Consider the following 11,324-nt stretch of genomic DNA (forward strand, 5'->3'; position numbering starts at 1 on the left):
AATATGAGCTTAATTTACTTAGTTGCCATTGAATTCTTTCCCAGCCTAATTTAGCAGTATCTGCAAGACACTAGGGGAACCCAAAGATAACAAAATGCTTTGGTAAATTGATCATGCCCTCTTTGATATTCCTTCCGCATGGTAAGATCTATGAGGAGAACTGAAACAGAGACCTTATGATAGATTTTCCCTCAGTATTTMAGGGAAAAATTATAATTGTAAATATTCTTMTATTTATTTGTGGCTGCAGTTCATTCATTTCTGTTTACTGTGWATTTATTTGCAGATGCCAAAAAGAGCAAAGCCAGTCATCACCTGAATATGTGGATACTTCTTACTCTGGTCCTCATCATTTTATTAGGGCTGGGCTTCATGATTTATTTTTCATTCAAGATGAAAACTCAAAGTGAAACTGGAAGAGAGGCGAGGCATAGCAGCATAAAGGTGGAATACCGCCGTGCCCTAAGTGCAGAGGACAACAAAARTGATGCTACCAATGACAAAGAAAAAAATGAACACAGTGTTGTCTGATGGGATAACACAGCCAAAATAAATGGTTAAGACAAAAAAATATAGCTGACTAAAGGAAACTTTAGTCTCTATTAGGTGCTTGCAACTTTTACTATGAGCTAAAGTTGGCAGTTATTCCTTTGGTAAAGATTAGGAACGATTGTTGTATGCTCTTCAATAAATACTCTCAGGTATTTATTGGTTTAGTACTGTACAAAATGGCTAATCGAGCAAGCAAGAAAATAAAAAATCAGGGGGAATTTAGATTAGAAATATATGGGTTATTCATTCAGAATGTGTGCAGCATCATATACAGAACCAGGACTGACACCGAGCACTCTTTGCAGAGCGCTCAGCCCTGGGAGAACCTCACCATGCTCTACTGAAGCATGCACACTGTTACTCAAGTGGAGCTTGGAATAAACAGATTTACACGAAYTGTTTGTCCCCATTGCTGCCCTTGTCTTGTACCCTTTACTGAAATATCTCCCTTCCCACAATGTTATAAGAGAAATGCAAATACTTGTCTTTCATTCATGGCTTCAACTTAGATTTTGCAAAACAAATAAACGTTTGTATACAGTCTTATTTTATGACTCTGAATAATTTTTATCAGTTATGAACATGAGAATATATCAATAAACAATCGATATATTGCATAATAATTCTTCAGTGTCTAATTAGCACACTAGGATGTTATATGACTTCTTGACTAAATGAGTCTTCTGTCTTAAAAGAGAGGCTGCCAGGAGGCAACACAGAAACATGAACACAGCATATGACTAAAAAACCATAAATAAACAATATATAAAGTACATAAAATAAATATATATAAAATACATAAAATAAATATATATAAAATAAAGTAGTTGCCAGATAAATTTGGAAGAATCCATTCCTGGTTTTATTTTGCTTGATTACTCATTGTAGGATATCTTTGCTTATTATCCCCATCTCTCTGACAAATGGACTGACAACTGGGCACGGTGTCCATGTTACAGGCCAGTAAAACAGTGGGGCACACACCAGTGCCTTTCTAGGGAAATGTTTTAAAGGTTTATTGAGCTGTTTAAGTTTTCATGAATTTTCTGTTGCCTGTGATACACTGGAGAAAAAAAAAGATCCCAAAGATTACTGGGAATAGCCAACCTTTGGAAAGTACATAAGAACTCCAGAGGAGAAGTCACATGACATTGGATTGTATATTTGTAGGTATGGCAATTAAACAAAACATATTGCAGAGGATAAGGAATAAAGGGCATTTTGTACTCAAACTGCTTTTAATGACAGTCCTCTTGATCTCACTTTTTTTTTCCCCTTCAKGTAAGTTACAGAAAATACACATAGTTTTATTTTTTTGTAAATATTGGACTGGATTCAGTGCTGTTTGATGGCAAAGMAAATAAAAWKAATAAAAAGATTTTWAAAATTAYRAAATAATATTTATACATATTATTAYATATAATKATATAATATATATTATATATATTTAAATTTTTTATATTTCATATTTATAACACAGCTCTGAAGACTCTGTACTSTGTGAACGAGTTTCTTCTGTCATATTAAGTGATGTTTTGCTCTTGCAGAAAATACCGTGAGATTTGTCTTCATAATAAAGCCAAAAAAATGAGAGAAAATTTGAAGGGTAATTTCAGGTAAATTTCTTTCCTCTCTTTTCTTCAAAATAACTAAGGGATTTTGCATCATAGCTATAGTARTTCATTTCCACTTAATAAATGACTGCAGGTGACTTCTAAAATTTGAAAATGTTCATCTTTCCTTGTCTCATTTACACTTGGTACAAAAAAAAAGTATTATAATTAATTTTAATCATTCATGGATTAAATAATTTTGAAAGGCAGTTTATTTGCCAAACCATTGGTAACAGGAAGATTTGTGAAAATTCGGTGAATTTGTATCGGTTCTTCTAAGATAAATTCACATGAAATAACAGCACAGTAGTCCTGGTAGTTAATACATTGAATAGATAAAAGGCAGGTGTATACATAGTACTCGGTTTGTCAAGTCATTGGGCAAAATTAAATTGTCTGGTGTGGGTTAATTTTTCATACTCAAATAGTCAACATTGTTCACTGCAGTAAATTAAATCAATATATCTTCTGCAGCAATGAAGACCTATCTGGCTAAGAAATTTGCATMTATTTTTCCTCTGTGTTTCCCAGGTATATATGTATGACATTTAAGGTACACCCATTTAAAGTGCATTCCCTGCTTTGTCTTTGAGGGTCAGAATGTTACAATTCCAGCACAGAACCAAGAAAGATAAAAATAAKTCAGTGCAATGATCTTGAACTGTTCCAACTTTGCCACTTGCATTTGAATTCATGGAAACTTCACTTTCAGACACAAAGTTAAAATTTTGTAACAATTTATAGGTTTCAAAATACCACATGTGACAGGGTATTTCCTCATTTAGAGCCCAGAGTTTTCTCTTTCAACAAAAAATCTCCAATACTGAGAAGGAGCCAGCGCCAACTGAATTTTTAAGGACCCCTGCTGCAGCAATTAATTTCATCTCATCTCTCTGTGAATAAGAAGACAGAATGAAACACTTGAGCTTTTGTACAGTTTTAGTTYTCCTCTCATTTGTTCATGCTTCTTTCCAGACACTCGGTGAGTCTATTTTTTCCTATCCCCTGCAAAAGTGGATATGAAAGTGGGTATCTTTGTTGTCTTGCTGGTTTCTCAGAATMTTTAAGATTTTCACAGAGCTTTACTACTCTGTATTTACTACTCTATACTTGCCCTAACGGGAGTTGTCCACAAAAATTTCCAAAAGACAGATATAGAGATGTTGATTTACTTTTAAAGAGAGTGAGATACCCAAAATGGGGTAAAGCTGGGAATCAGAAGTCAGGACAGAGTTTGGTAATTGGTTATGTTTGCTACTGTAAAGTAGATGGACTTCCCAGTGTGCTTCATAGTCCTTGTCTATGTATGTGACTGACTTAAAAAAAAAAAATGAAAAGGATGGAAGAATTAAATAGGGTGTTGTATGTGTTTCTCCTAGCCTTAGCATGAAATTGCGTGGGATGAGATGGAATTTGTGGATTGATGTAAAATGCAACACTGTGTCTGACCAGATGCCAATGAAAAAAAATATTAGGAATATATGAGAGTAAAGTACAGCTGTGGAATAACCACTGCATCACTAAGAGCAAGGCTGAGAAGCATTGTTAAGGTTCTGAAGTTGACCAAGGACAGATTACAGCTCCCTTTTGATGATAGGATGATGATACTATTCAAGTTCAAGGAAGGATGATGATAATATTCAAGCTCAAGGACATGTTTTCTTTAYCCTTCAGTTCATTAGATTTGTGCATATCACAGCTTCCAAAAGCAGGCACTGTGCCACGTGAGCTGACATTCCAGCCATKTGAGAGCCATGACAGCACTGCCCTGTGCAAAAAGGGGGTCTCCCACCTAATCTGAGAGCTGGGAACCCAACCCAAAGGGAACGTCACAGTTTCCAGCATGAATTCCTATTATTATACCCAAAAATTCTACAAGGGAAAATGGTCAAAACTTAGGGGACTACACTAAGCACTTATTTAATGAGGAGTAAGAAACAAAAGATTTAATGATATTTAAAACTTTTTGCCTAAATGAACAAGGAAATACAAAACTAAGTCTCAGCTTCTAATTTAGATTTGAAGAAGTGAAACTTCCATATATTACTGAGCTGGTCAAAGTAATAGAGGGACTTTGAAGCAGAGTTCAAGAACTACTTTTTCTGTCATAGCCTTCCAGAATTTCCCACTTTCTCCTCTGTTCACTATTTAACATTGGCTAGGCCTAACATCCTAGACTTGTCCTAGAAATTTAATTTAGTGTTTGGAGGGGTATCTCACACTCTCTTAGGCATTATTGTCTCATAACTGGCAGACACTGATGCTGCATCTCTGTTTCCAGGCGGGGATTTGAGGCTCAGAGGACTGAAGGGCAAAACCTTGCCCTGCTGTTCTGTAGGTCCTAGAATATTCCCCGTAGTCCAAATTTCAGTCTCTCATGACCCAAAATCTCTATGACCCTTTGAGAGTGTTAATTACCTTGTGTGGCACCCACAGTGCACMGGCATTGCAGGCCCCCTCTATGTGCTGCTCAGTGTTGGTTCTTGTTCGTGATTTGAGAATGTTTGTGATTTATTGAGAGAATTGTGACTTCTTATAAGAAATGTACTAATGAAGTATATTGGATCAAGGCAAGAAAACCATTACACAGTTTTTAATTCCAGAAAAGTCCCCAAACCATAACAGAACATGCCAATTCCAGAAGAAGCARGAGTTCCAGAAGGCTCACTAAGTGTATTAAGAACAGAGGAGACCCCATGGAGATGAATGTAACAGGACTTAAATCTATAACACATGAAAGTGATGGCCAACTTCCAAATTTTCAGGAAAGGTCTCTTTTGGAAATTTAGAATGAAATATGCATTTCAAGAGAAGAGGAAATTCCATTATTATGATCACATTTTTGAAGCTGCCATAATGWAGTTTATGTGTTCTTATTCCTCACTATTGTGTTTATATGTGTTTACTGAGCTGTATTTAATTTTCCTTCCCAGAATGAAATAAGTAATGAAAATGCCATTTGATCCTTGTAAAATATTTGCAGCCTCCTGACATGAGTCAGATCAGCATGGAATAAACAGAACATCTTTCTCCTCACAAGYTCCCCTCACCATGTGCTCACCATAACCATTGATTCTGAATATTTTGTCTTACAGACAAGGAAATATTCTTAATATACAATGAGGATACTAARTTCTGTTTAGTTGCTCAGAGTTCCGAGGCAGTCACAACATCTACCTGCAAGAAAAACAGTGACTTACAAAAATTCAGGTGGGTCTCTGATCATCAGCTAATGAGCATGGCATTTGCACAATGTTTGGGAGTGCCCTACAAGAGAMACCAGGCTAAAATTTCTCTGTACCCATGCAACAAGACAAGTGAATTCCAGAAATGGGAATGCAGAAATGCAGCATTGGCAATCCAAGGGGAAGATTTATTTCTCAGTGCYGGCAAAAGAAAAGAAAATATTATGCTGAAATCAGGATCAGAGCAAATAGATAAATGGAAGATCTATGGAACCATGGATGATTTGTGTTCTCAAAGYCATGAAGGTAAAGTTTTAAAGGTATCTTGATGGTTTATTCAATCCACTTGTTTGCCATCAGAGGTAGGGTCTTTAGATTTCTTAGCCTAATATCAGCTCTTCCCCCTGAAGTAATGGCGAACCAGACAATGATCATTCACATATTCAGGTCTGTATCCCTCCATCCTGGAGAAGCCCAAGTGCTTAGGTTCAGACAGAATGCAGTATGTGCAAAAAATATGCTTTTTTTTCCTTTACTTTTAAAGCAAATGTGGATGCAGGTTATTTTTAATTTTTAGCATTAGCCACTCTTAGTGGTGCCTGGCAATAATACAGTGGGCAGAAACTGAAGCACAGAAAGTTCTGCCCGCATATGAGGAGGAACTTCCTGTACCAAGCCCTGGAACAGATTGTCCAGAGAGGCTKTGGAGTTTCTCTCCCTGGAGATTTTCAATAACTGTGTGTACACAATCCTGTGCTGTGTGGACACAATCCTGTGCTCTGGGATGGCCCTGCTTGAGCAGGGAGGTTGGACCAGATGACMCACTGTGGTCACTTCCAACTTGACCCATTCTGTGATTCTGGGACTCTGCAATCRAAGCACTTTATTTAATTGCATACTATTACTACTGAGATTGTATTAGTATCATTAGATGAAAGAGAAACTCTAATATTAAATGTAAGGAAATAATTCCATGAATGATACCTTCAGTTGCTCTGTGGGATTTCACATGCCAAAAAATCCCACATTTAACAATTAAAATAAATGGTTTACTTCTAAATTAAATCAGTGGTTTACTTTTAATGAATGGTAGGAAGTTAAGCCACATAATAAAAAGCACAGTTTTTAGAAAATTATATTTAAATATATGAGATCAAAATCACTACAGTTCTGTCATAGTTGGCTACAAGCAGAAACTGCTTAATTTCCAGCTGTTATAGCTGAYGATGTACCCCAGAAGCAAACAGTAAATTAATTGCAATATCTACCAAGAACTTCAATGAAGACATTGCTGGTGACAGCAGTTCCCCAGTTACACCGGTGTAATCCTTGTCATTCTTTCTCCAGGTATTCCTATGATGAGAACACACACATGTATATCCACATCCCTAGACTAAAACTTAATTTTCCCCCCCTAGATCTGTTTACACTGTTGGGAAATTCCAACGGTGCTCCGTGTGCCTTCCCCTTCCTGTTGGGAGGCAGATGGTACGGGGAGTGCACGGCTGCTGGCAGGTCAGACGGATTGCTCTGGTGTGCAACAACGCCCAACTTCGACGGGGACCATCTGTAYGGGCTCTGTCCAGCTGCCAGTAAGTCCCACGTGCTGACACAGACACTCTAACACAACACTGTYATGTAAATATATCAATATTGAGATGCTGATTATAATACAGAAGGGAAAAACCTTGCAATGGCCTAATTTTCCCCAAAAACCTTTGCTTCACGCAGTTAACATTCCTGACAGAAGTAACAAATCTTTTGCTATTGGTCCACAGTCAGGCTGAAAGTTGTCTGGATGTGTCCATCAGTGGGTAACACCCAGGAAAAGACCAGTGTGCTTTAAATACAACYGGCTTCAGCATAGAATCACCTGAAAACTGAGATGATCTTCACAGCCTAATACTTATTGATACATGTGATAGCAGTAGTATAATATTTTCCACCCAAGCAAGGTCTGTTCTGTATAACAATATTGGGAGGATGTAGCTTGTTTTTTGAAAAATACAAAATTAATAGATCAGCTCAAAGATTTTTCTGAAATAGTAGCATCATCAACATTTCCCTTTTAATGTTTCAGGCTACATTACAAAATAACGTTATCTTAATTGATAAAAGTACGGGCACTGGAGTGCAGGATCAAGAACACCAAAAAACAATGTTAAAGAAAATATTTAAAATGCTGCCTAAACCTAATTTTTCAGTGCTCTACCACAGAATCACAATTTGYCATTTTGATAGGAGCATTGCTCTGGTAAACCAGGTTCAGCTCACTCTCAACCACCACCAACCACCACAATTTTGCCTGATCTGGTGAAAATTATTCTCTGGTGCAATATTGCAAGCAGTAGCTTGAAAAATCCCATGACATTGTCACTATATAAACTAGAAAACGTGAAGTATTTGGCATCATAAAATTGTTGGGACATTATTACCAATACTTCAGACTACAGTTAAAAAAGAATGTTAAAAATCTGGTAATCAGCAATAAAAAAACAGAGCAAGAAAKAGAAAATATTTCCTTTAAGAAATCATTCAAGAAATTTAATACTTTTTTCTCAACATAAAGAAATTTCAGGGAGGTTGTAATCACAGCTTATTTTAGGGCTTGCCCAGGGAACAGTTTTGCTAACAGTGAGCTCTCAGAAGACAATTTCAAATTACCTAAAACACATGCARACTACAAATACAACCTCAGCTCCCTCAGCTGCTTCTCTCAGGGCCCTTCACCAGCTCCATGGCCCTTCTCTGGACAAGTTCCAGTATTCCAATATCTTTATTGCAGTGAAGGGGCCAAAAGTGAACTGAGTATTTGAGGTGTGGCCTCACCGGTGCTGAATACGGTGGGATCATCACTGCCCTGGTCCTGCTGGCCATTCTGCTGCTGGTACAGGYCAGGATTGGCCTTCTTGGCCACCTGGGCACACACTGGCTCATGTTTGGCTGGTTATCAACCAGCAACCCCAAGTCCATTTCCACTGCACAGCATCCACTGCTCTTCCCCAAGCCTATTGCATCATACTATGTAATTAGTGATGGCATAATGTGATTAGTGATGGCATAATTTCACAAGAAAGGTTCATTACTGGAAATGTTTATATTTCAGTTGTGTTTCAGCCAAGAATAAACTCAGGCATAGCTTATGAGCTACTGATCGTGTTCTTGGAGTAGACAATGACCAAGATAGAGTTTTGATTTATTGATCTCTTTACAATACTTCTTTTCACCTGGAGCTTATAAAATTTGAAGGAGAAAGTGCAAATAAATGAAGAAAGATTCATCTCTGCTAATATGAATGACAAACCCTACCAAAGATCAAGATAACTTGTGTGTCTGAGCCTTATTTGCYCCAAAATTTTATTTCATGAGTAAGCTTGCAGTTAAATTTTGCCATAACATTTTCTGTAAAATGTATATTACAAACTGCTATACTAAATATGTTTTCTCTGACACAGACAGTGACAGATTTTGGAGTAGAGATCCTTTGACTGGAACCTACTACCAGATAAATCACCAGTCAGCCCTCACATGGCACCAAGCARGGAAGAGCTGCCAGCAACAGAATGCAGAATTGTTAAGTGTCACGGAGATACATGAACAATTGTATCTAAGAGGTAAACTAATAAGAAAGATTCAGTAAAAAGTGTTTCAAAAGATTTTTTTTGACTAAGTGTGATGATATTATAATCACATTACAATGTATCATTGACGTAAAAAAATGCTATATATACAAATTAGAAATAGCAAAATTACAGTACATTAAGTTTTTTATAGGTGGAACTTTTATAAGTTGTGAAATTACCATTTGAATTTTTTATATTTATATAAATTTATAAATATATATATATATATATTTAAATTATTCTTTATAAAAAAACCCTAAGTTTCCAGCTAGTTAAGCAAAAGTTAGCTCAAGCTTAGAAAACACTAAAAAYGTCCCAGAAAGGGACCTTAAAAGAAAAAACAACACTTTAGGAGGCAGTCATTATATGGCTATTACATTACAACATGTTCTACAATTATATTTTGTATTTTTAAATCAGTATTCCTCATGTATATCTAATGAAATTGTATTTTTGGAAATKCCATACAAATTTTATACAGACTTTTTAGATTCATGAACAAGAAGGTCCTACATCAATGTCATCACAATCAAGAAAACTTAGATAAACTAACAAGGTMAAATAATCTTTTTCAATTCCCTAGCCTTTATCTACAGAAAATGCTCTCTGGGTTTATTACCAGTTAACATGGATTCTGTACTGAGCATAAAARTAACTAAGCAGACTTCTACTATCTTCTTCTAAACTTTGGAAATGCGGAAGTTTTCCTAGAAAATTTCATTTGAATTAAATTCTTTTGGTTACCTAGATCTGATTGACAGCAAGAGATCCTCTCTCTGGATTGGGCTTAACAGTCTGAATCTCAACAGTGGCTGGCAGTGGAGCGGTGGCTTTCCCTTCAGATACTTTAACTGGGCACCAGGTAGCAACCTTTTTAAACATTTTTGGAATTAGTATTTTCCACCAATATGATGAATACTAAATGCAGTCCTGTAGTATTTCACATGAACTTGAGGAAAGGGAGCTGAATGGCTTGTGATACAAAAAATCTGAGAATTAGGTCTTCCTGCACTAGATATAACTCCTGGAATTTCAAGCAGAAGAGCAAAATAACCTCCTCTCCTATCAGAGACAGATAAAGCAAAAAGCACAAGTTGAGCTTGAGCATACTGGGAATGCCTTCAAGTCAGTGAAATCCTCKGTGTCTCTGCAGCTCCCACAGGGTTATCAGACCCCGCATCCTGCAAGGACCCAGCTGCCAATGAGCATTGCTCTTGCAAAGTCTCTTCACTTCTTATGCTTTTTTGCTCTTCTACTCTCATTCAAGAAACCATAAATAGAGTTCATGGCATTGACAGTTTATCTTTGAAAGTYATTTTATGATTGCCATGGCAACAGTTGGTTGCAGCACATTTTGAATTAATGCAAGCACAGTGCATCTTTGGGCCTCCCCAAGTCTCAGAGCTTTTATTTAGCTTTTATTTAGCACAGAGGATGAAGAGAAAGCCCAGAGTTGCTGAGTCTGGTAGAGGATTTTCTGCCTTCTGCTCAGCTGATCAAATTCCTCAAGTTTTGCAGAGCTGGCTCTCAGGTCAGGCAGCCCACACCCCCAGAGCTCCTGCATTTCCACACAACAGCTATGATCACCAGTTAATCTACTCATTTCCAGATCACTGCAGGTTTTTTTTTTTTTAAGTTGTGTCTTTTGTGAGGACAGGAGGGAAAAGCAATTCATCACACTGTAGGCTTCTCTGAGAAGAAAACACTGACCATTCCTCAGGGATAGTAGTCTTGGAGAAACTCCTGGAGTGTTGGTTGAAGAGGCAGGCAGAGGAAAGACAGCATTTGCCAGGRAATGTCAGGAGGTTCTGCTTGCAGCAAGGAGCAAATTTGCATTCAAATTCCAAAAGGACATGCAGAAAGGACCACTATTCTGTAATCAAATGTGGCAGAAAATGAAACAAGCATTGAAAGAAATATTTTGATGGGTACKTCTAAATTAAATTTCTTTATCTCTGGTAGAAAATAATTGTAGGAATGAAATCATGAGCTCATAATTGACACATGGAAAGACTGTGAGCAAATTGCTCTTTTAACTGCTGACATAAACCCTGTGCCACATAAAAATTATTTTTTATCCCATGAAGGAAGCCCTGAATCTGAGTCTGAAAAACTCTGTGCAGTASTAAATCCCAGAAGAGATGCTAAATGGGAAAACCAGCCATGTGAGCTGAAACTTGGCTATATCTGCAAAAAGGAAAATTCSACGAAGGATTCTTTCATTCTTCCATCAGGTATGTCAAGCAAATAAAAAAACACTTTTGATAAAGATATAATTTTTGTTACTGAAATTTAATGGCTATTTAAAAGAAAAAGATAAAAAGAGAAAAAGAAAAAGAAAAAGAAAAAGA

The 11,324-nt window shown here is 36.8% G+C and overlaps 2 protein-coding genes across 3 annotated transcripts in view; both read left to right on the forward strand.

Annotated features, from left to right (window-relative positions):
• LOC130584379 (macrophage mannose receptor 1-like) overlaps positions 1-1,133 on the forward strand; it is a 32,793-nt gene extending 31,660 nt beyond the window's left edge. Inside the window, exon 28 of the mRNA XM_057384340.1 lies at positions 251-1,133. Within this exon, the coding sequence (XP_057240323.1) occupies positions 251-531 (281 nt within the window). The 3' untranslated portion in view covers positions 532-1,133. The remainder of the gene's footprint in view (positions 1-250) is intronic.
• A 1,848-nt stretch (positions 1,134-2,981) lies between these two features.
• LOC130583856 (macrophage mannose receptor 1-like) overlaps positions 2,982-11,324 on the forward strand; it is a 32,207-nt gene continuing 23,864 nt past the window's right edge. For both annotated transcript variants that reach the window (XM_057383477.1, XM_057383487.1), the window contains exons 1-6: positions 2,982-3,147; positions 5,261-5,656; positions 6,769-6,942; positions 8,806-8,964; positions 9,722-9,835; positions 11,061-11,207. In XM_057383477.1, the coding sequence (XP_057239460.1) occupies positions 3,078-3,147; positions 5,261-5,656; positions 6,769-6,942; positions 8,806-8,964; positions 9,722-9,835; positions 11,061-11,207 (1,060 nt within the window). In that variant the 5' untranslated portion in view covers positions 2,982-3,077. The remainder of the gene's footprint in view (positions 3,148-5,260; positions 5,657-6,768; positions 6,943-8,805; positions 8,965-9,721; positions 9,836-11,060; positions 11,208-11,324) is intronic.

Source organism: Malurus melanocephalus, unplaced genomic scaffold, assembly GCF_030028575.1.
Source record: "Malurus melanocephalus ecotype Western Australia unplaced genomic scaffold, MMel_1.1 scaffold_14, whole genome shotgun sequence".
NCBI classification, from domain to species: Eukaryota; Metazoa; Chordata; class Aves; order Passeriformes; family Maluridae; genus Malurus; species Malurus melanocephalus.